At 37.1% G+C, this 26240-nt stretch overlaps 1 protein-coding gene across 1 annotated transcript in view; it reads left to right on the top strand.

Annotated features, from left to right (window-relative positions):
• RIMS2 (regulating synaptic membrane exocytosis 2) overlaps positions 1-26240 on the top strand; it is a 615364-nt gene that overhangs the window by 524891 nt on the left and 64233 nt on the right. Inside the window, 1 exon segment of the mRNA XM_032591921.1 lies at positions 773-1014. Within this exon segment, the coding sequence (XP_032447812.1) occupies positions 773-1014 (242 nt within the window).

Genomic DNA, 26240 nt, shown 5'->3' with positions numbered 1-26240 from the left:
ATCGGTAATCAGTAATCATCAATCAGCTCACATGCTTCATTGATTCATTGATTGCTTCTTGATCACATTGTCTAGAAAACTAATAATGAGGTTTTTTTTTTTTTCTTTCAAATGAATGCAATCTCCCTTTTCTTTATCCTTTGGAATATAGACATAATGATAAATATGAAATTACATAAAGTGAAATAACTTATTTTTTAATTCAAAACTAATGAAACATCAATCCCTGTTAGAAAATGTAACCATTATTTTGATAAATCTTATAAATCTTTTGAGATAAAGAAAACTTATTTTGAAAGGCCACTGTTAGCAGTGGATGCTGTCATTTTCGCTATTTTTTAAAAGATTCACCCACTCTACTAATTTCTTTTTGAAGGCAGTAGTAAAACATATCAGAGAAGAGTGCTTTTGGAAGCATCTCCCTTTGTTGTATGGCTGCCTTAAAGCATATTTGTACTTGCAGGATAGTATATTGTCTGAAATAAGCCCCCGATTTCCTGTGGATATTTCCCCCCCATGGCCATGCAAACCGGTGCCTTCTTTGAGTGAAGTGAAATCGTGAGTTTACATAGTTGTGTTACATAGCTGCGTTAGGTTGACCCTGAATAGTAGAGCCCATTCAAGACCATGGTATTTGGAAGTTTTTAAATCCTAAAAATGTGTCCCATAAATGATATGATTTAATTATACTCCAGATGTTTCATCTAAAATACATTTTCTGTCTTTTCCTTTTCACTCTTGTCCTCCCTTTTAATGATCCATCGGCCTACAGTGTCTTTACATCCAAAATGCAAAGCAGACAAATGGGCATCTCAGGGAAGAACATGACCAAAAGCACCAGCATCAGCGGAGACATGTGCTCGCTGGAGAAGAACGACGGCAGCCAGTCTGACACCGCAGTGGGTGCCCTGGGCACCGGCGGCAAAAAGCGGCGCTCTAGCATTGGGGCCAAAATGGTAGCTATTGTTGGCCTCTCCAGGAAGAGTCGCAGTGCTTCTCAGCTCAGCCAAACGGGTAGGCATTTTTATGTTACTTTTGACTTCATGTTTGAGCTGTAATTAAAATACGTATTCTCTTCTCTTGCTCATATTTCATCGCAGTAATTAATGGAAGATGACATGTTCCAGAGAGATGGGCCATTTTAAGCTAGTTGACCTTTCTGCACATGAAACACTAACTTTGTTTTTCAGTGACCAATGAACCTACTTTGAAGTGAACCTTGGCCCCCGTTCTCGAGATGCGTGTACGGTCTTTGCTCCTCAGGGAGGAGTTAAGCTGTGGTGGCGGGATTGCCTGTTGCTGATGCTTCGTAAAGATGCTCTGATCTGTGAGATATTTGCTTTCTTTAGGTTCCTCAAGAGGGAACCAGCCAAATTAATTTCCATTCCCAGCAAGTTACCGTCATGAAGATGACACCTCCTATGTTGTGTGAATAATGTAGTTCTTTTATTGCTGACAACCTAACTTCTTTTTCAGTTTGTAAGCAGCATTTACCAGTAGTATCAATTTTCTGACTGCAGTTTTTATTTTCCTGTTAAAACTTCAAGCAGCAATATTCTCCAGCAGCAGGGATGGAGGAATTTTCTGCTGATAGTGAAGATATTCAAAGCCTTGCTACTTTCAAATTCCGTTTCTAAATCACATCTGCAAAAATAAATTAGATACAGCACTCCTACTCCTACTCAGAAAAGCCACAGTTAGCAATTAAGAAATTTGTGAGTCAAAGCAACGTCTTTTCAAATGGTTGTTGATAATTAAACATTAAATCCCTGGTATCTTGGAAATAATAACATATCTTCCACTTAACAAACAAACAAACAAAAGCGTGTAATATGGTGTTTCTTTTACAGCAAATAAATTATAGGCAAATGGGTGAAATCTCATTTATGTTTGAATTACTAGGGTTCTAATACACAGAAATCAGGACAAAAATCTGCAACACAAAAGAATTTAAGGATACGTTAATTCCTGGACCCGGCTAACCTTCATTTTATATAACTGTAACAGGGATTCTGGAATCTGAGTCTCATATATATACTCTTATATTGAAATAGTTATTTGATGGTTTTCCTGATATTGTGGTTGTAACTCACTATGTTTAATGTGACAATTGACATAGGAACTTTTCATTTGGTGCTTTAAAATGTTACATTTTAATATAGAAATAATTTATGGACATAGAGATCATACTTTAATTATTTTTAATTTACTTATGTTTATACATAATTAGCTATGTTGTACTAAAATGATAGATGTTGGCTTTTTGACATTGAAATTGAATTTTTTTGTATCTCTCTAGCGGTTAGAACTTCATTGCATTTTTTCCTTAAAATCTACAAACATCTGTAAACCTAAAACTTGTCTAAAAATAAAGCCTGAAGCCTATCAGTTAAAAAATTAAGAACCTGTAAAACACACATTAATAAGATTATAGAAGTTAGAGATTATGTGGTATTAAACTAAATAATCATTTACACTTGTTCAAGGTTTCTTGATAAATATTGAGAGCACTTACTATGAGCCAGGCACACAGAGAACAAAGATGGTTTTTATCATTGTAAAAATAAATAACATTGTACCAGTGAGGATTTTCAGACAAGACTGCTTGCTTACCTTCTAATGAGTAGAAAACTCGGCAAAATGGGAACTTCCTAAAAAATAGTGAAATTATTCTGGGTGATATCAAACCAATCATTGTAAATAATAATTTGCATTTATAAAGGTATACGGATCAGTACACATGGCACATGCTAGTTTGTGTGTTCCTTTGCCTGTTGATTGTAAACTCACCTGTACAGTCAGCATTTCTAAAGATTACATATGACTTGCTAGGGATTATAACTTAGCAGAAAATACATAGAGATAATAAGAAGACTCAGATTCTATTGCTTACTCGGAGTTATATGTGATAATCAAATATGACCTCTTTAAAAACCTACCCGACATATCTGACTCGTAGAATGTTCCTCTGACAAAAGAAATTAACGCCTCCTGTTCTAACAAGGTTTTTATAAGATAATTTTTTTTTTAGTTTATAAGAAAATGCTTTGAGAACTTAAAATCATTTTGTTGGTGTAAGACATCATAGCCAATTTGGCCTCATAAGGGAATCAAGGACTCTGTTTTAGACACGTTGATTTTGAGATGCCTCTTTAGACTTCTAAGCGCAGTTGTTATATGGTAAGTTGGTTATGAGTCTAGAGCCTAGTAGGTCAAGGCTGAGGATGTAATGTAGGAGTGATCAACAGGTAGTACTTAAAGCCATGGCACTAAATGAGATTACTGTAAAGTAACTTGTATCAAGAACAAAACTAAAGAGAGAGCTCTGTGATACCCCAACATTGAGAAAGCAGAAGAGAATTCATCAAAGAAGACTTAAGAAAGAGAAGCCATTAAAAAAAGAGAGAGGGGGGCACCTGGGTGGCTCAATTGGTTAAACCTTCAACTTCAGCTCAGCTCATGATCTCACGGTTTGTAGGTTCAAGCCCCGTGCCAGGCTCTGTGCTGACAGCTCAGAGCCTGGAGCCTACTTTGGATTCTGTGTCTCCCTCTCTCTCTGCCCCTCCCCTACTCATGCTGTGTCTCTCTCTGCCTCTCAAAAATGAATAAACGTAAAAAAGAGAGAGAAAGAAAAGGAAAGGAAAGAATATGGTATCTTGACACCAAATGAAGGAAACATTTTAGAAAGATTTATCAATGTGTCAGGTGCTTCTGACGGGTCAAGTAAGAAGAAGACTGAGAATTGACCATTGGATTTGGCAAGATGGGGAATTTGGTAAACCTTGACAAGCCTTGCAGTGGTGGACAAAGCCTTTTGGAGCAGGTTTAAAAAAATGGGAGTTGAGGTAGTGTCAGTAAGAATAATACCAAGAATAAAAATAAAAATATCTAATACTTACTGAACACTTTTATGTGCTGGGACTACTCTAAGCACTTTACATGTAAATCATTTAAACCTCACAATAATGTAATGAAGGAGGAATTAATTACTACTGTCCTCATTTTACGATTTTTTGAGAAAACCAAAATGAGCAGAGGGGAATAACTTCCCCAAGTTTACCTAAGCTGAAAGTGTAGAAGTTGGAATTTGAATCCAGACAGTATGGATCTGGAGATTTCACTTTTTACTCTATCATAGTCTAGACCAGCATTGTCTAATACAACTTTTGGCAATGTGGGCAATGTTCTGTATCTCTCCTATCCAATATGATATGTAGCACCAGCCACACGTGACGAGCTTTTGAAATGTGGCTACTGTGATTGAGTAACTGAATTTTTTTATTTTTTTTCACTTTTAATTTAATTAAATTTAAATAGGCACATATGACTAGTGACTACTGAGTTGAAAGTTTCAGATAGTAACAGCTCTTTCCAGGACTGTTGATTAAAAAAAAAATGGAAATATAGAAACAGGACCATAGCTTGGGAGCATTGAAGTCAGAAAAGAGTTTTGTTATTTTAGTGACAAGATACTTGTGGGAACAACTTAGTAGTTGAAAGAGTTTTGGATTCAGAGCTTAAGTGGAAATCAGCGTTGTGGTCTGTGGTCACTCAAGAAATTATGCTCTTTAATTTTCATCTTGTAATAATTTCTAAGGTTACATGGGATTTTACATTTACTCTAATTATAACACTCAATAACTGTAATCATTTATTTATTTGTCTATCTCCTGGCTAGACTGTTTTTTTCTTATCTTATGTATCTTTCTCAGTGTCTGGTATAGTTTCAAATATAGTGATCTTCAGTGAAAAGGTCATGTACTCCTTGGGGTGCATGATTAAGTTCTCTGGGGGAAATGGAAAGAAAACGATAGAACTTCTTTTCATTTTTTAACTTAAAAGACAAGAAATTAAGCATTGCTAATGTTTAGTACACACTTCACCCTTGTGTTCATGGTTGGTCTGGATGTCAGATGGTCAGTGTTGCATGCCTTTCTGCAAGTGTTAGTTTTGTTAACCATCAGAAAATGGGCAAGTGGCTTAAAAAGATTACTGCAAAGAAACTGTGGATTAAATATAATAGCTATTGCAATTGTGCAAAAAAGGTAGACCTGAAACTTTTATTTCTACTCAAGCTCTTCATCAGCCATTGATGAAGTACAGTGACACTCTTAAGATTTGACAAGAAGCTCACTGAAAAATTCTAAGTTATTGGGGGAGGCGCCTAGGAGGCTCAGCCACTTGAACCTCCAACTTCCGCTCAGGTCAGGACCTCATGGTTCATGGGTTCAAGCCCCATGTCTGGCTCTGTGCTGACAGCTCAGAGCCTGGAGTCTGCTTTGGATTCTGTGTCTCCCTCTGTCTCTCTGCCCCTCCCCTGCTTGCGTTCTCTCTCTCTCTCTCTCTCTCTCTCTCTCTCTCTCTCATAAATAAACATTGAAAAATTTTTCAAAAAAATAAATTCTAAGTTATTGAGAAGATTAATAAAAGATAGATTTACATCCACTATTATTAATGATGAACCCCTTACCCTGTGTTTATGCTTCATATGGTCTATGGTATGTCTTTGTGAAGTTTCTTTTTCAATTATGACATCACTCAAAATAAGTATGAGAAAACCAAATTTGGAAGCAGACCTTCAAATTACTCTACTTATTGCTAACATAATGCCAGCTGCTATACTATATAAACTATATATATACTATATAAACCTTGATATATATAAAACTTAGTTCAAAAGGACTTTATTTATTGGGCAAAAATATCAGTTCACTGCAGTTAATCCCAGTGGGCCAGTGGCCTTTCTGTGATCATTCAGGGTTTGAGGCTGTTTCATCTTGAGGCTTTACCCTCTTCTAAGAACTTGGAAATGCTCTCTATACGGCCAGCACACGCAACTTTTTATGCGAAAGAATTAGAACTGGGAAATTCACGTCTGTTTGTATTTCATTGGCTACTGCTCAGTCACAAGGCTGAGTCTGGGAAACAAAAGGTTGGGAAATGTAGTTTAGGCAGTGCTCAGGAACAAGAAGAAGCAAGTTTGGTGAACACACCAACAGTTTTGAAAATTATAATGCACATCACTGGAAACATTTTTCCTGAAAACATAAAGTCTTACTTTATCATTAGAAATAATGATTTGCAAATATTTGTTGCATTTTGTTCTTTTAAATAATGTGTGTTTTATGTATTATGCAACTATTTTAGAACATGTGTACCGTTGATAAAGAATTTTTTTAGGGAAACGGAGATGATATTTTAAAAGGTTTAAAACAACTGGTCTAGTATATGTAATTCAAAAAGACCTAACACCACTATTCTAGTATGTTAAAGATCTAAGTGAATGTTTGCTGAATCCATAGGTCTGTTAACAGAACTTGTACTAATGAAGAATAATAGAGATGTTAAATAGGAGTATTGCCTTTTCGTGTTATTAGAAATCTCAAACTAACACTATAGGATATAACATGTTAAGGAGTTTAACGCCAAATTTAGGCATATTCCTCACTTTTGAAATTATAATGTTTTAGGGGCACCTGGGTGGCTCAGTGGGTTAAGCATCCAACTCCTGATGTCCACTCAGGTCATGATCTCACAGTTAGTGACATTGAGCCCTGTATCTGGCCCTGGGCTGATAGCATGGAGTCCACTTGGGGTTCCCTCCCTCCCTCTCTGCCCCTCCTCCGCTCACACTCTCTCTTTCTTTCAATATAAGATAAACATTTAAAAAATTATAATGTTTTAGCATTTATAATACTACCAGCCCTTATAATTAAAAGTATTGATAATCATGCCGCTATTTATTCTTTGGTACTGAGTTCAAGTGGCTTAACTATAACAGATGAGGTAAAATATTTCATGTAAGTGAAAGCTATTATAAGCATATTATGAATTGTGTTAAAGTACTTCTGTAGCAAGCTGGGGTAAACAAGTAGCTAAGAAAGATACCAGTTTGATTGTTAATGGAAATTAATTTAGCGTTTCTTAGATTTGGATTGAATTTCCCATCATTTGTTCTAAAAAGAAAACCCTTATTTTTATTTTCTTAATTGTGGTAAAATACGCATAGCATAAAATTTATTACCTTAACTATTTTCAAATGCACAGTGCGGTGACAGTAAGTACCTTCCCATTATTGTGCAACCATCTCCAGAATGCTTTTCATCTTGCAGAGTGATACTCTGCACCCATTAGAAACTCCCCTTTTGCACTTTCCTCTAGCTTCTGGTAATGACCATCCCATATTCTGTGTCTGAATTTGACTACTCTGGGTACCTTATATAATAAGCAGACTCGCACAATATTTGTCCCTTTGTGACCTAGTTATTTCACTTACCATAATGTTCCTAACATCCTTCCATGCTGTGAGCAGGTGTCAGAATTTCTTTCCTTTTTAAGGCTGAATAATATTTCATGGTACCTATATACCACATTTTGTTTATCTGTTCCCCTGTAAATGGACATTTGGGTTGTTTTCACCCTTTAGCAATCGTGAATTATACTGCTACGAAGAACACGGGTGTAAAAATACCTCTTCAAGATCCTGCTTTCAATTCTTTGGGGCACATACCCACAGTGGAATTGCTGGATCATATGGTAGTTCTATTTTTAATGTTTTGAGGAACCGCCATTCTGTTTTCCAAGCAGCTGCACCATTTGACATTCCTGCCAACAGGGCACAGAGTTGTGGTTTCTCTCCTTCCTTGCCAACACTTGTTATTTTTTGGTAACAGCCATCCTGATGGGTCTGAGGTGGCATCTCATTATAGTTTGGATTTGCATTTCCCTGATGATTAGTGATGTTAAGCATCTTTTCATGTGCTTATTGGCTATTTGGATATCTTTGGAGAAATGTCCATTCAAGTCTTGCCCATTTCCTTAAAAAAAAAAACAAACCTTTTTATAATAGAAAAATGTAAGCCTGTTTTTCGGATTCTAAAGGATTATCTCTGTGTTAATAACAATACTTGTTTGTTTGCTTATTTATTTATTTATTTTGAGAGAGACAACGTGTGAGCGGCAGAGGGGCAGAGAGAGAGACAGGGAGAATTCCAAGCAGGCTCCACATTCAGTGCAGAGCCTGATGAGGGGCTCACTACCATGAGATCGTGACCTGAGCCGAAATCAACAATCGGATACTTAACTGACTGAGCCACCCAGGCACCCCAATCATTCATAGCTTTTAAAACTTCAGTGTACCAGGGGCTTCTAGGTGGCTCAGTCAGGTAAGGGTTCAACTCTTGATTTCGGCTCAGGCCATGATCTCACAGTTTGTGAGTTTGAGCCCCGAGTTGGGCTCTGCACTGCCAATGTAGAGCCTACTTGGGATTCTGTCTCCCTCCCTCACTGTTTGCCCCTCCACCCCCTCTCAAAGTAAATAAATTTTAAAAAAAAGCTATAAATGATGACATAAATATATGTCACATATTTCTGAACATCTCACATTCTAGTGTTTTATTATTATCTATAGAAAAAAAATAAATAGAGCTCTTGAAAGCTATTGTTAAGGAACTATCTATTTAGGAACTATCCATTTACATCTACAATTGCAAATTATCTTGCATTATCCCTTTCCAAACCTAAAGATTACACTCATAGTCGAATTGTTAAAAATTTACTAATGAATTCTTATAGTATTATAATCATTTTCCTAAAGTACAAACATTACCATACATTTATTCATCTCACCAAGCAAACATTTTTTATCAACTACCCTATTTGCAAGGGAGGCATTTTGGTAGGTGCTAAGGAAGATGAAACTTGGCACATGGTCCTTACTCTTTTACAGCTTTTCTACTGAAGGATCTTAAAATCTCCCAGAAGAAATGAGTTGTAGGCTTGAGTAAATATAAAACAAAGTAGAACATGATGAGGACAAGCAAGAGGAACAGAGACTATCCTATAAGGAACTGTAGCGGAGTGGAGAAAGCAGATTGGCAAGTTTTCAAGTTCACATCTCCCGGCTCTGCTGCATGGACAAGTCAACCAACCTCTCTAAACTTCCATTTCCTCAGCTTTAAAAATAATGGACTCTATCTCCCCACCTCTTGAGGTTGTTATGAGCCCTTCTGAAAGCACTTAAAGCAGTGTCCAATACCGTTAATATAATTATTAATATTGGTTCAGGTGTTAGTGCTCGTAATATGTCATCGTTAGTGTGGCAGTGGAAATGATCACTCCCAACACTGATGCCAAGCTAGCAGTTGATCTAAGTCTTAAACTGTGGATAATGTTTAAACTGTGAGGATGCTGAGAACAGGGATGGACATTTCAGACACGGGCAGTAGCAGACCCAGAGATACGGAAATGCTGTCTATATGAGAGTATTTGACACATAGTGGGAGATGAGCCTGGCAATGGAGGTTGGAGCCAGATAAGAAATAACTTAATGTCTGGGGTGCCTGGGTGGCTCAGTCGGTTGAGCATTCAGCTCACCTTTGGCTTAGGTCACGATCTCACAGTTCATGAGATCGGCTCTATGCTGATGTCATTGGCCTGCTTGGGATTCTCTCTCTCCCTCTCTCTCTCTCTGCCACTCCCCTGCTCTCTCTCTCTCTCTCTCTCTCTCTCTCTCTCTCTCTCAATAAATAAACATTAAAAACAACAACAACAGCAAAATGAAAGAACTTAAAGTCAGGCCGGCAAGTTCAAGCCATAGAGTTGGCAGTAGGGAGCCTTTGCAGGATTTGAAATATGGTCATGACAGTCAGAGTTGGAAAGATTTTGTCAATAAGAAAGTCTAGAGATCAAGAATAGGAGACAAATTTCATAAGGCAATTAGTTTAGAGCATGAGGGCCTGATCAATGGTGTATCAAGTTTTCTATTGCTGCCATACCAAATTACCACAAATTTAGCAACTTAGTGCAGATTTACCGTTCTATCAGAAATATGAGTGAGCTCGGCTGGTTTCTCTGCTCTGTGTCTCACAAGATGGAAAGCAGAGTGTCATCAGGCTGGGCTTTTATCTAAAAGCTGAAAGGAAGACTCCATTTCCAAGTTCATTCGGGTTGTTGGCAGAATTCAATGCCTTGCCTGCCTAGGACCGACATCCCTTCTTTTACGGTGACCCCTGTCATCTTCAAGCTAACAATGGCATGTTGAATTTTTCTTGTGCTTCTGATCTGAGTACCCATTCTGCTCCATTTCTTTGTCCAGCTAGAGAAAATGCTCCACTTTTAAGGGCTTATATAATTAGATTGGACCAACTTAGATGATTCAGGATAATATCCCTGTTTTAAGGTCCTTAACCTTAATTACATCTGCAAATTCCTTTATACCACATAACATAACATATTTTGAGATTCCAGAAAATAGTGCATGGACATCTTTGGGGACCATTGTGCCTACTCCAAATGATAATTATGGAAAGGTATTGAAAGGTAGAGGGATTCGAGAAATATTTTAGATTTGTTTTATAAAAATTATTATTTACATCCTACTATTTGCTTCCTGGGAGTAAAGCAAAATAGAAATAAATGTTAATCTTCAGTTTACACTATCTGACCAAACAACACATACCAGTTGTTAAGCATATAATATTTTTTAAATATAAAATTCAGAAAATAATTTACCAGTTTTAAAGACATCATTAACAGTGGCATGAATTTGTTCATTTTAATATTCACAACTTTAGATGTATGCATTATCATTCCCATTTTACATATCAGAACACTGAGACTCAGCAGTTCCATGATGGACAGATCCACTCCAAAGCTGGTACTCTATATGATCCCACTGTTGCTTAAGGAATGTTCCAAAGTTTTGTTATTGTTGTTGTTGTTGTTTTAATGTATATTTATTCTTGAGAGAGAGAGAGAGAGAGAGACAGAGCATGAGCAGGGGAGGGGCAGAGAGAGAGGGAGACACAGAATCCGAAGCAGGCTCCGGGCTCTGAGCTGTCAGCACAGAGCCCGACGTGGGGCTCGAACCCACAAGCCATGAGATCAGGACCTGAGCCAAAGTCGGACGCTCAACTGGCTGAGCCACTCAGGTGCCCCTAAAGTATGTTTTTATAGGGACACCTGGGTGGCTCAGTCGGTTGAGCATCCAGCTTTGGCTCAGGTCATGATCTCATCATTTGTGAGTTCGAGCCCCACGTCGGGCTCTGTGCTGACAGCTCAGAGCCTGGACCCTGCTTCGGATTCTGTGTCTCCCTCTGTCTGTGCCCCTCCCCTACTCACACTCTGTCTCTCCAGTAAATAAATAAATAAATATTAAAAAATATTTTTTAAGTATGTTTTTATAATTAGTTCTTTTCATATCATTGAGAGGAAGAAAACATTTCTCTTCAAAATAAAAACTTCGCAGGACACTACTTTTAATTTATTATAGGTTTTATTTAACTTAACTGGACATAATCTTAAAATCTGAATAGCCAAAGGCATTGTACAGGCTAGTAATCAGCAAAGGCCTTGTAACTGTAAATAACTAAACCATAAAGGGTTTAATTGTAAGCTGAAAAGTACATACTAAGGAAAAGAAGTCTTTTAATTTCATTAAAAGTAAATGTTTTAAGGTTTTTGAGCATGAGAGTGTAAACAGAAATGCAATTTTCAGGTAAAGGCCATTTTTTTGTAATTTTTTTTACACTTATTTATTATTGAAAGACAGAGAGAGACAGAGCATGAGCAGGGGAGGGGTAGAGAGAGAAGGATACAGGGAATTCTAAGCAGGCTCCAGGCTCTGAGCTGTCAGCACAGAGCACGACGCAGGGCTTGAACCCACAAACCATGAGATCATGACCTGAGCCAAAGCTGGGCGCTCAACCAACTGAGCCACCCAGGTGCCCCTGGTAAAGGCCACTTTTAAATGAAATTCCCATATACTCTGCATAGGTATATGAAGCTACTAGAAGTTTTTGTTTGGTTGGTTGGTTGATTTTTTATTCAAGTGACTCTCATTCCTTTTATCTACTAGGAAAATTTCCAAAGAGTCAGTTGCAGTTATTTCTTGCAATTTCCTAAAGCCCTAGGTAAGCAGTGTAAAATTCTACTAGGAGTAATGTTAGTTCATTTTTCGATCATAAAGAGAAACATAGGAATGTTAGCTCATCCTCCCCTTGGGCTTTGAAAGCTATTTTGTACTGCAGACTTCGTGGAATGAAACACACTGTGGTAGAAACTAGCTTCCCTCTCTGATGCTGCTCTAGATGGACACATCCTTTTTATTGTAAGATTTTTTTTTAACTGACGCTCTCACTCACTGCCTTAGAACATGTTAACATTATATTGTTACTCAGTAAATATTTATTGAATTTCTACTCCGCGACAAGACACCATGGTATGTCATAAACAGGATCCTCTCTGTATGGTATTTATGTTCCAGTGGGAGAGACAGCCCTTAACAAATAAAGTAATAATAGTCAAAATGTCAAAGCTTGCCTTAATGGAAGTACCAAGTGGCATGAAAATATATCATAGCAGAGAACTAACCTAGTCTGGCTCATCTTTCTTTCCGTCCTGGCTCTTGCCAAATACTTTGCACATAGTAGAATTTCAACAAGTCTCGTTGGATGGTATAAAATGTCACACTGCCCTTCTGTCTTTGTTTTTGGGTTTGGCAATCTCTGCGTTGGTGAATATTGTCTACCCATCTGCCAGGGGGGTCGGTGTGGTTGTGCGCTTTCTGTTAAAAAACAATTGAAAGTCAAATGACCTTGGAAAAGACATTTAGAAACTTTATAGGTTCTGAATTTGTATACTGTGCATACCATGAGGTAGAGAAACAATGGGTGCTAGTTTAACATAGAAGTATGCCTGAAGTTGAAATAGTAGGAAAATGGATCTAGTGTGTTCTAAGGCATTAAAGTTCTGCATTGACAGAAGAATGAAGAATGTAATTTCTGTAGCTTTTAGTCCAAAGAGTGGTTTTGTGTTTTATATGAGGATTCATTGCTTTTTAACTCGAGGCTTCGTAATCACCTAGAAAATGAGAGAGGGACAAGAGCTAATGGAGAAGTACCAGATGAGGGGGGTACACACTCCGATAAGGAAGTTGATGGTAAGGCAGCATGTAATGCAGAAGTAGAAAGGTGTAAGGACACAGAAATAATCCCAGAAAACCAAGAAAACCCCCAGGGGGCTGTGCCCTTAACTGAGGCATTTCTACAACACCTCTCAACCAAAACCGTACTTCCAAAGGAAATATAGTGGCCAGAAGTAGGAAGTCAGTGCCCACTACCCTCTTAGCAGATCCCTTCCAGTCCTGTTGACATTTGAGGTATCTCAATTGCTTGTCCCCTTTTGTTGTCGTCCTTCTTCTGCCAGCAGTCATTTTATCCTGGAATTAGAGATATCTGTGTCAAAGGGAAGCAGGATGAACCAAAGGTTTCTGACTTGCTATCAGCCAGACTGAGTTTTGTTTTTGTTTTTTTCATTTATACAGCCAGTTGTGAAATTATCTTAATGGAAAGGACAGTTGGATAGAGTTCTATTTCACTATGTTAAAATAGATTTAAAAAAATAGACTATTTAAGAATCTGTTCATTTGACTTATTTCATTTGGAAAATTACCCCCCGAAAATGTCCCCCCGAAAGGAGGACAGTAAAAATACTTTTACACAAATGAAAATGCATGTGTTCTGAAAACAAAATAGTAGATGAAATTAACAATAAGAAAGATGGCATATCAGGGGCGCTCAGTGGCTCAGTCTGACTTTGGATTTCAGCTCGGGTCATGAACTCACAGTTCGTGAGATCAAGCCCCACGTGGCTTGGGATTGTCTCTCTCTCCTCCTCTGTTTCTTCCCCTCCCCCACTCATGCTCTTTCTCTCTCTCAAAATAAATAAACTTAAAAAAAAAAAGGTTAAAAAAAAAGAAAGACGGCATACCATATAACTAAATACATACTATGTTTGTAGTCCATTTCTTATTTCTAACCAAAATGGAAAACTGAAATTTTTTCCTTCCTCAACGAAGTATAATACTTCTGCCTTCCCCATTATGCAGCACAGTGCACAATTTTAAAGCTATACATCTAGGGTCTTCTTTTTAATTGTGTTCTACAATTTAATCCCACTTATAGTCAAATCTTTTTCATTTTATATTTTATGCTGATGAAGACCAGGTGGTTCACATGAATATTCTTTGTATATTCAAATAATTTTTCATATATTTAGAAGTGAATTGGCATTATTTTCTGAATTCTACAATCTCAGCTTCAATAGAATTACCTTACAAATTTTGCATACTAGATTATTCCTCTTTTTTTTTTTTTAATTACTTAGAGAGACACAGCATGAGTAAGGGAGGGGCAGAGAGAGAGGGAGAGAGAGAGAGAATCCCAAGCAGCTCCACACTGTCAGTGTCAATATGGGGCTTGAACTCATGAACGGCACCGTGAGATCATGACCTGAGCTGAGTAGGTCATCAAGAGTAGGATGCTTAAGTGACTAAGCCACCCAGGTGCCCCGATTATTCCTCTTTTTAATTCCTTCAGTCATACTCAGTATTCCCTGGATGTGTATTTATTTTTCATTTATCTTAATGTGTAGAAACTTATACTGGAATAATATATAAAGATGTCATATAAAGATACTTATTTTTTTCTGACTTTTTCAGGGAATATTTGTGTATATCAGTAAAATCTTATGCCTCTTTGCTTCATTTTGGTATTTTATGTTTGTTTTTTAAAGTTTATTTACTTTGTGCATGTGTGCAAGTGGGGGGGGGGAGAGAATCTCAAGCAGGCTCCACACTTGAGCCGAAATCAAGAGTCACACACACTTACCCCACTGAGCCATCCAGGCGCCCAAATCTTTGCTTCCTTTTGAATAAGAGAACTAGGTAAGGTCAGTTTGTTTTAATCTGCTTTATCTTCTTGGTCTTTTATGGTTGCTCATTTTTCTTTATGGGTTCTTGGTGTAATTTGCTTTTCTTAAACTAGTACCCACTGAGTTTTAATCTATTTCCAATGCAACATTTTAATATACTAAGGTCAGTTAAAAGTCCATTGTGTTTAAATACTGCTTAAAATTATAAATAGATTATCAGACTAGCCCTGAGCACTTTTTAAAAAAATGAATTGAAAATACTCAGTCGATATGATTCACTGTACTTCTAATAAAGAAAATGTGCTATGCAGGTACTATGGACTATTGATAAATTATACAAATCATACACCCATTCTCAAAAAGCTTAAGAACTATTGGGGCAGATATGTTAGCACATCAGTGGCACACAATGGTGTAAGATTTCCAAAAGGTCCTTCTGATTGGAATGAGATTTTGAACGGCCTCTTGGGAGATTTGTGATTCACGCCAGAATTTAAAGACTTAGCAGCATTTCAGTGAAATGAAAGAAACATTCAGGTCAAGCATAGGAAACTTTAGTAGTACAGGGTGAGTTCAGGAAAACAAAGTATGAGTCCAAGAAAGACCTGTGATATCATCTGACTAAAGAATTGGTTTCCAAACTTCTTCTAAGCCATTTGGAATCCTTTTAATATCTGGAAGAGTCAGACGATGATATAATCTGTAAGTGCATTCAGAGGGGAGTACGGGACTCTGAGGGAACTAAGCTGTGTCCGGGTGCCGGAAGCATAGAGAAGAACAGATAGACTTGAGACATAAAGCTAGAGAGTTAGGCTGAGGACAGATCACTGAATATCTCAAAAGTTGTGTTCCGTAAATTGGAGTTTATCCTAAGATTATTGACAGTCATGCCAAAGGGAGAAAGACTAGAGGCGGGGAGAAGCTGCTAGAGCTTTGTGGTGATCTTTCAAAAGAGAGTAGTGGTCTGGACTACCAGGTAGTAATGGGAAGGGAGGGCTGAGGAGGGATCAGATGGGGAGAATCAGCAGGACTAGATAAGAGAGGAAAGGGAGAGAGGGCTCCAAGTTAATTTCTGAAAGCCTGTCTTGAGCAACGGGGTAGACAAGTGTTTTGCTATTTACTGAGTCAGGGGAACCAGCTGAGATTCATGGGGCTACTTTGATGAATACAAATATCTATTATTACTTACTGTGTGCCAGGCACAGTGACAAATGCTTCATATGCTTTATCTTCAGTGCATTGTCTAATTTAATTCTTAATACGTATTAGCTTTTAAGATGTGAAGAAGGACAGATCATCAGGACTTAAGGAGGACATAAATGGTAGAAATTGGAGGCACCAGCCATAGAGAAGCAAAGGGGAGAAAATTCTAGTTCAGGAGCTGGAGAACTATGAACCACAGACCAAATGTAGCCTGCTGCTATTTTTTTTTAATAAATACATTTTTTTTTAATTTGATAAAGTTTTATTGGAGCACAACCACATTTATTTATGTTTTGTCTATGGTTACTTTTGTGCTGCAGTAGCTCAGCTGGGTGGTTGCCAGAGAAAACCTTATGACCCACAAAGCCTAATCTAATCACCATCTGGCCCTTTACAGACAAAGTTTGCCAAGCCCTATTCTAGTTTGATTCTGGCGGGTATCCAAACATGATTTTAGCCTCCAAGATGAGAAAAATATTTTCATTTGAACATAAAGGGAGGGAAGTAATTGAAGATAGAAGAGAGGAAATGACTAAGTGTGAAAACAGACATCCAAATATTTTATTGGATAATTTGTAAATCTCAAAATATTAAATGTCACTTAGTTCAGCCAGCCTTTTACCTAATACTTAATTTTCAGTTCTTTCTAAGCTCCTAAAGGAGTTCTCTACTCTAGCTAAACTGATCCCATCAAAATTATCTAGTCAAGAGGCTTTTGCTCTAGTGTCGTGAGAGACTGGGTGGGGATTTCTACCAAAATAGCCTTGAAATTTTATCACCGTCCATATATTTACCATCTAGCGCATGTGTGGTGCTCTGTATAAAATTACCACCCCTGCTTTGAGTTCACTAAACAATACTTCTTGTCACTTCTGGTTTTCTTGTTTTATTTTATTTTATTTTTGATTAATATAACATAAGCATTTAAGATTGCAAAACAAGCATAAGTAACCAATTTAACATTTATGTGTTAAAAGAAAAATTCTTGGAGTCAGTGTTCATTATCATTTCTCCATTTTATCCAGAATGCTATTGGAAGGACCTTGTTTCTTACCCTTTAACCAGGTTTTTGGATGTCTTTGCGATTTTGGCAATCTTTGAGAAAAATGACATAGTCATGGTGGTTAGGCCATGCTTCTTCCATATATGTACAGTTGGAAGGTCCTGTTCTTTGTGGATAATTTTAGATTAATGTTGATTACTACAGTTTATTTAAATGAATATCAGGTGATGTTAGTGAAGTGATATTCAAGTTTTTTTTATTATGAATTCAGTCACAAGAGTTTCGATGATGTTATGGAATGAAACTCTGTTTTAGATAGAACAAAGAAAAAAGTACTAACTATTGCTTTCTTAAAATCTTTACTACCATAACTTTTCTGATTTTTTTAAATTGAATCTGATTCTAAGACTTAGAGTCTCATGGTCTAGAGACAATGGAATCAGGTAATGTCAAAAGAATATTTTGTATACCTGAATCTAATATAACACTATATGGTAACTATATTGAGATTAAAAATAAAAACTGAAAAAAAAGAATCTCTTAACCATGACTAAAAAAGTTTGGAATAAAGGGACTGAATAAGTCAAACTTGAACAAGGCTCTTGGGCTAGGTTTCCTGGAATCTTTTTGTGGGGATGAAGGTTAAATGGCAAGTTGAGAGTTTCTGGGGGTTACAAAGGCACATAGGGCTAAAAATTATTTTCTGGATGTCTTTTTATTTACTGTCGTATTCATTGTGGAAAAAGTGCTTTTTTTTCCTTTAGCTAAACAGATAGAGACAGGAGTCGCAACAGGAAAGTAATGGGCATTTCCGGGAGCACTAACTATGTTCTAATTTATTAACTCTCCAATCCCCATATTTGCTCTTTGAAGAAGGGATTATGGCCCCTACTTTTCATTTCTTTTATGAGGAAACTCAAAGAAGCAATAGAAAGAAGGGTGACAGGGGGGAGGAGGGAAGGAGAGAACACAGTAAATGCTTTGAGCAAGTCCTACTAAAATTGTGAAGCAGGTGAATTGACTCCAGTAGTCTCCACTTTCTGTGCCCTTCCTTTCTATAGCTGATCCTTCCTGAGTATTTTCAGATTCTTTCACCCTTTTCTGTTCTCAGGCAATAAGTACCTAACTCACTCTTATTAAGATATAGAATAGGGGCGCCTGGGTGGCTCAGTCGGTTAAGCGTCCGACTTCAGCTCAGGTCACGATCTCACAGTCCGTGAGTTTGAGCCCCGCGTCGGGCTCTGGGCTGATGGCTCAGAGCCTGGAGCCTGCTTCCGATTCTGTGTCTCCCTCTCTCTCTGCCCCTCCCCCGTTCATGCTCTGTCTCTCTCTGTCTCAAAAATAAATAAAATGTTAAAAAAAAAAGATATAGAATAGTTGGAAGTATTTAAATACCCTCTGTAAGTATTTCTATTTTCAGAATTGGAAAGCCTTAGGCTCTAGTAATGAGGCTGTAAAGGTGGAATTTCAGGCATCAGTTAAGTACAGAGTAAAGTTGGGAGAGGCAAAAGGTCTTCTATCTCCAGAATCTTCCCCATAATGATTCTAGAATCTTCTTTCCATACCCAAGTGTACTGTTGAAAGGCTACCATTTTCTACCATAATCAAAAAAATGTGTTGTTTGCTAAAATACCATTGTTTTAGCATAATGACTTTTTGGTAACTTTTTTTAAAGTTTATTTACTTTGAGAGAGAGAGAGAGTGTGTGTGCAGGCAGAGAAGGAGCAGAGACAGAAAGAGAGAATCCCAAGCAGGTTCCACGCTGTCAGTGTGGAGCCCAACATAGGGCTCACACTCACAAACCATGAGATTATGACCTAAGCCAAAAGCAAGAGTCAGATGATTAACTGACTGTGCCACCCAGGCACTCTTTCTCAGTAACTTTTAAGTTGTGGTAACAAACACAGAGACTTCTCTGTGCACACTATTGGAAATTGAAACCTTCCAAAACAGATTAAAACCTATTTTTCATGAAAGATGGATTTTGAATAGCAGAAATACCAGGAGAAAGAACAAGTAGAGAAAAGGGCACCATCATTAGTCATACAAAGCTCTCACCCCAAAGAGAAGTTCTTACTGTAAAGATTGAAGAAATAGCCACATCTGAAGCATCACTGAGCAGACCCAGTAATCTCTAAAGATCTGTGGCATGATTTCTAAAGGTACCCAGTCGCTGATGGATGCTTTCTTCTTTCACTCTTGTTTCCCTCCAAGAGCAAAAGAATTGAGCCAAGCGGCATGCTCCTCTTTGTTCCAGAGCAGCCATAAAATCCGAAACTATGTTCCAAAACCAGTCCAGCTTCTCAGGGTGGTAAATTTATTCTCTGTATCATTTTGTGTCTCTTTCTCTGATACTTTTCTATCTATAGTTCCATCTGAGGCAGGGATTATAAGAGCAATAGTTCTTGTCCCCATTGTTTCATATCTGTTAGTCTAACTTGCGTACATCTGTGCTACCTTGAATTGGACCCTGGCAACATGTATTGCCTGACTTTTGGCTTCTTGGCTTGTACTGATTCATGGCCTTACCTATTATCTCCAGTTCTCCAAGTCTGGCCTGGCTTCCATTCCACAATCATCCAAAAAACTATAAAGTAATGGGTGGATTCCCTACCTGTTTCTCTTCCAGTTGTAGTAACACGCTGAATCAAGAAACAATGGAGAAAATTTCTCTGATTGGAATGTAACCTTGACCACCTAACACCACCGTGACTACCACCACCACCATCACCATTATTGCCAATTTGTTTCTGCGCACTAATTCTGGTCTGTCTTTAGATCAGAGTGGGGATGGTTCATTCTCAGGCTTTAATTCTGGTTCTTGAACTATTGTTTTACTTATTCTCTCTTCCTTGCTGTGAAAGTATAGACACTGTTTTCATAGTATCAGAAATAGTATCTCCATAGCTATAGAAGAGAAAAGCCTTTCCATAATGAGGAGGAGACAGGTAAACATTGCATAATCATTTCCTCTTTAAAGAAAAAAATTAAACAGTAGTAACTGAATGACCATCAGCTTACTTCCGCCAAGCTTTCTCGATATTTCTGTACTATATAGAAGTTATGTGTACCTTTCAAACTTATATCTGAAGAGGACAATCAACACATGGTTGTGCATTGCTCCTGTTTTATCATTAGTAATCTTTACAAATGTTTACTTACTAAACACGGTATGGTTATTGACATATGTACGAGATGTAACAAATTCAATGAGTGATTTATATTGAAATGTGGAAGGGCCACCTACTCATATGCATAGAATGGTTCTATAAGTGAAAGAACTGTTTGTTTGTTTGTTTGTTTGTTTATTTATTTATTTATTTATTTTGAGAGAGAAAGAGGGAGTATGCACACACGTGAGTGGGGAGAGGGGCAGACAGAGAGGAGACAGAGAGAATCCCACGCCAGCTTCCCACTGTCATTCAATGTGCAGCCAGACCCGGGGCTCCAGTGAGACACTTAACTGACTGAGCCACCCAGGCGCCCCAGGAGATAATATTTTTTAAAACTTGAATTACTGTTCTCACTTAATGGAATAAGGCAGGTATAAGGTCATTTCATGAATGTGAAACCAAAGCAGAAAGTGTTAAGTGACTTTCTTGAGATCTCAGAGTAATATTAATAATGAAGCAAAGATAAAACCTAATTTGTTGTTTAATAATGTGATCATGCTGGCTTTGTACTGGGAAATTTTCTTTATTTTTTTTAAAACAATTTTTGAAGATTTTATTTTTAAGTAATCTCTACACCCAATGTGGGGCTCCAACTCACAGCCCCGAGATCAAGAGTCGCATGTTCTCCTGACAGAGCCAGCCAAGCACCTGGAAATTTTCTTTTTAATTTCATAGCCACGTTCTATATATTAGCTGTTTTCATAGGGAATACATTAGGATGGAAAAATTCTATGCCTTTTGTGTAATATCTTTACTTTTTACAGAACTAAGCTGACTCCTTGCTTAGTTAGATCTCACAAATATATGCTTAATAATTTCTAGCTCTTAAATGTCAGTCAGGACGAAGTGCTACTGAAAAGTTTTCCTAACACAAATGATTATAAGAGTAAATAAATTAAAATGCTTAAATGCAATCTCTTCAAATTAGCCACACAGGCAGAGAAGGAAGAATCACACTTTGTATGCATAGATATAAAGTAGCGACAGGCTAAGGCAAAGTGGTAGTTAGTAATAACGTCTCCATAATGCACTCCTGTTTGGGCCTTGCTTTCTTGGTTCTAGGCTTAGAGGAAGATATCAAAAGCTGCAGATAGGAATTCTGCTGATAGACTTAAGGTAATAACAGACTACAGCAAGTGGTATTTACTAATGTCTCCATAATGCATTTCCCTTTGGACTTCATTATTCATCTTCAGGATTTGCTTGCCTAACCTCTAATTGTTTTTTAATTGAAGTATATTTGACACACAATGTTATGTTAGTTTCAGTTGTACAACATAGTGATTCCACATCTCTGTATTATACTCTGCTCACCACAAGTGTAACTACCATCTGTCATCATACGCTGTTACAAAACCATTGACTATATTCCCTATGCTGTACCTTTCATCCCTGTGACTTATTCCAAAACTTGAAAGCCCTTATCTCTCACTCCCCTTCTGTCCTTTTTGCCCATCCCTCATCATCATCCCTTCTGGCAACCACCAATTTGTTCTCTGTATTTATGAGTCTGTTTCTGCTTTTTGTTTGTTTATTTGTTTTGTTTTTAAGATTCCATATCTAGTTGAAATCATATGGTATTTTTCTTTCTGACTTATTTCACTTAGCATTATACCCTCTAGGTCCATTCCTGTTGTTGCAAATGACAAGATCTCATATTTTTTTTATGGCTGAGTAATACTCTATTGTGTATATATACCATATCTTCCTTATCCATTAATCTGTCAATGGACATGGGTTTGCCTTAGCTATTGTGTCATATCTTGGCTATTGTAAATAATGTTGCAGTAAACACAGGGGTGTGTATGCCTTTTCATATAAGTGTTTTCATTTTCTTTGGGTAATATCCAGTAGTGGAATTACTGGACCATATGGGAATTCTATTTTTCATTTTTTGAGGAGCCTCCATACTCTTTTCCACATTGGCTCAACCAGTTCTCATTCCCACCAAAAGGGCACGAGCCTTCCTTTTACTCCACATCCTCATCCACATTTGTCATTTCTTGTCTTTTTTATACTAGCCATTTTGACTAGTAGGAGATCTACCATTGTAGTTTTGATTTGCATTTCCCTGAGAATGAATGATGTTGAGCATCTTTTCTTGTGTCTGTTATCCATCTGTATGTCTTCTTTGGAAAAATCTCTATTCAGGTTTTCTGCCCATTTTTAATTGGATTATTTGGTTTTTTTGGTGTTGAGTTGTATAAATTCTTTATGTTTTGGATATTAACCCCTTATTGGATATGTCATTTGCAAATCTCTTTTCCCATTCAGGAGGTTGCCTTTTTGTTTTGCTGATAGTTTCCTCTGCTGTGCAAAGCTTTTTGTTTTGGTGTCATTTCAATAGTTTATTTTTGCTTTTGTTCCCCTTGCCTGAGGAGACACGTCTAGGAAAGTGTTGCTCTGGCTGATGTCAGAGAGATTACTGTCTGTGTTTTCTTCTAGGAGTTCTTTTTTTATTATTTTTTTCTCAGTAAACTGTAAAGTTAAAATTGCATTAAAATGTAAACTAATTTGGGGAGAATTGGCATCTTTGTAATATTGATTCTTCCTATTCAGAATCCTAGTAGGTCTCTCCATTGATGTAGGCCTTCTTTTCTATCCTTCAGTAATATGTTGTAATTTTCATCATCTATCTTCAAGACTTAATTTGTTAATTTCTTTTCTAGGTATTTTATAACTTATGTCACTATGCTAAATATCATATTTTTTCTGTTAAATTTTCTGTTTACTTCATGTATTTATTTATTAAAATTATTTATTTAAATTGTGTTTTAAATATTCTGTCAGGCCACCTGACTGAAATCTGATTGTACTCCTGTTTTTTTTCTCATTAATTCTGCTAGTTTTCCCTTTTGATTTTCTAAATATAACTCTGGATCTTCTGAAAACAGTAATTTTCTCTCTTCCTCTAAGTGTACTTTCAAGGTGCATCTGTTCAGATGTATCAGAGATTGAATGGAGCAGTGGTTTGAGATATGTCCAGAAATTATATTGCATTTGTTTCCTGATACTCTAGAAAATGGGTCAGTACAGTGCTTTGCTTTTTAAAAAAGGGAGGGAGGACAAGAGGCAATATTTTTTTTCCTTCCTGACCCCAAGTCTGCATGATATAAGTCATGTTGTCAAATAAGAAAGGAAAATTAAGTTTTCATCTTACTGTATCCTCTGTAGTTCTTTGAAGCATAAACTTTAATCTATGATTCATTGCTTTTTTTTTTTTTTTTTTTTTTTTTTTTTTTTTTTTTTTTTTTTCAACGTTTTTATTTATTTTTGGGACAGAGAGAGACAGAGCATGAACGGGGGAGGGGCAGAGAGAGAGGGAGACACAGAATCGGAAACAGACTCCAGGCTCCGAGCCATCAGCCCAGAGCCTGATGCGGGGCTCGAACTCACGGACCGCGAGATCGTGACCTGGCTGAAGTCGGACGCTTAACCGACTGCGCCACCCAGGCGCCCCTGATTCATTGCTTTTTAAGGTCACATTTTCATATATTGATATGACATTGGGTCTTTGGCCAATCTAAGATCTATTTCTAGCTATCAGTATTTTCAAAAGCATGAAAAAGTAAATTTTAAAAATAAGTTAACAAAGTGACAGGAACAAGGACAAAAGTGATCAGAAGCAGTATTTTAGTAAAGGCTTCTAGGCCTCCGGCATTCTAACTTTTCTCATTTAAATGTGGTACTGGTTAAAACTGGGCAAAATCAGGCATGATGAAGATGGAAAATTGTTTTACCTAAAGTGGTATTTCCTGAAGTGTATCCCACAGAGCAATAGGCCTTTGGATGTCAACAGATGTTAAGCAGAAAAATAGTATGTCACGGTCAAGTAAGTATAGAAAACGTGGGTTTAGATAGCGTTTTGTTTTAATGTTTTAAATTTGCATGTAATTGACACACAACGTTGCATTAATTTCAGGTGCACCACATAGTGATGCAGCATCTCTGTGTTATGCTACGCTCACCACAAATGTAGCTGCCATCTGTCACTGTATGATGTCATTGCAGTATCGCTGAGTATGTAGGGTTTTCTTTTAATTGCAGGACTTCATAAAGCCCTTGGTGTGTTGAGGTGCTTTGTGACTTTTTAAAAGAAAGGTAGAATATGTAGCTTCCCCCTGGCTCACTTTGACCAAGTAACCTTTTGTCTGTGAAGCATATCTTGGAATCAATACTCCTTGGAAGACATTGGAAAACACCTAAACATCCTCAAATCACAGCATGTGTTTTTAAGAAAATTGAGTTAGAAGAAGTAGACAAAAAACTTTTCTCTGATTATTTAGTTGCATATTTCTAATCGATAGATTGAAGAAGGACCAAAATGGCCTGCTTAGCTGTTTTGTGTATCCCTGCTCCATGCTTTGAATCGTGAAGACACCCTTCGGAACCAGTTCTGTGATGATAAGTGAGGCGAGACAGGTGTGGTAGGAAGAAAGATGTAATGATAGAGACAAGGGGTCAGGTGGGATAAAGGTGCAGTGGTCTAGCCAGAGATGAATGGTTTAATCTAAAGTGGTACCTACGGCATAAATGGGACTTGTAGATTTGAAACACATTGTGGTGGTAAAACATAGTATGACTGCTGTCATTTTCAAATACCCCAAAATGTTGTTTATGTAGAACCAGGTGGTTTTAACTTGAAGGACATAGTGTAAGACTTACACCACAGATAATGAAAGGTGTAGCTACTAAAGACAGAAATTGAGAATATTTTACAAAAAGGATCACTTACTTACAAAATAAAATTATTATTATAGTTTTTCTTTCATTTTTATTTTTAACTTTTGTTTATTTTGGGGAGACAGAGAGAGACAGAGCATGAGCAGGGGAGAGGCAGAGAGAGGGGGAGACACAGAATCCGAAGCAGGCTCTGGGCTCTGAGCCGTCAGCACAGAGCCTGACATGGGGCTCAAACCCACAAATGGTGAGATCATGACCTGAGCCGAAGTCGGACGCTCAACCAACTGAGCCACCTAGGCACCCTTAAAATAAATTATTGATATATGTATTAAGGCTAAAGAATATTGGGAAAGGGCTCTTAGCTGAGATAAGTGTACTGAAAAGAAATAAAATGTGAGCTATATCTATTAATTTAAATTTTTCAGCCACCCTATTGAAAAAGTAAAACAGAAACAGGTGAAATTAATTGTAGTAATATATTTTATTTAACCTACTCTGTTCAAAATATTATTTCAGTGTCATCAATAAAAATTATTGATGAGATACAATAAAAACTATTAATAATTTTTTGTACCAAGTGTTGAATGCTTATGCATTTTATATTTATAGCATATCTCAATTCACAGCAGCGCTGTGAATGTGTCTCGAGGTACCTCGAGATCATGACCTGAGATCATGACCTGAGCCGAAGCCAGACACTTAACCGCTTAACCGACTGAGCCACCCAAGCACCCCTAGAGTCTGCCACTTTGTAGATGTGTATCTCCTTGAGCCAGGCTTCCTTATCTATACAATGGTGATAATATCCGTTTCAATGGACTACTCTAAGGATCACAGTGTAAAATGTATGTGAAAGTGTTTTGTCAATTGTTTGCAAATAATGATGAATATTTACTTTTAAGTCGTGGAACAGTTGGAGCTGTTCTAGAGATGCAGCTAAAAGTACATTTTTCCTTTAAGCCTCAGAAAAAATGAAATCAATGAAGGCATTAAAAATGAATCCATGAAAATACAGAAGTAACTACAATTGTTAATGTAGAAAGTTGTTTCACTGCTCTGCATTCTGTTCTGTCTGATGGAGCACAACTAAACAAATAAATCCTTTCACATACTACCTTTCCAAAGAGTAAAATGATCAAAATGACAGTTTTCATGGAAGAATGGTTACATTTTTTTGTCTAATTACTTAATTCTGTACTCCTTACGACTTTAGCTGCCAAGAAGTTCAAAGTTAAGTTTGAAACCCAGCTATAACAATTAAGTAGGACTCAAAGAAGTTTAATTTGACTCAGTTACATTTTATTAGTTTTTATTCTCTTTTCTACTTGACCGTTTTTCATTTATTCTTCTTCAGCAAACTCATGTATCTTGTAAAACCATTAATACAAATAAAACCAAAAAATAAAAATAATAAATAAACCAAAGGTTGAACTATTTTACAGATTTTTAGGATTAATAAGATTGAC

The sequence above is a fragment of the Lynx canadensis genome, chromosome F2 (assembly GCF_007474595.2).
Source record: "Lynx canadensis isolate LIC74 chromosome F2, mLynCan4.pri.v2, whole genome shotgun sequence".
Classification (NCBI taxonomy): Eukaryota; Metazoa; Chordata; class Mammalia; order Carnivora; family Felidae; genus Lynx; species Lynx canadensis.
Note: the sequence above shows the minus strand (reverse complement) of the source record. Positions and strands in the feature narration are given on the sequence as shown.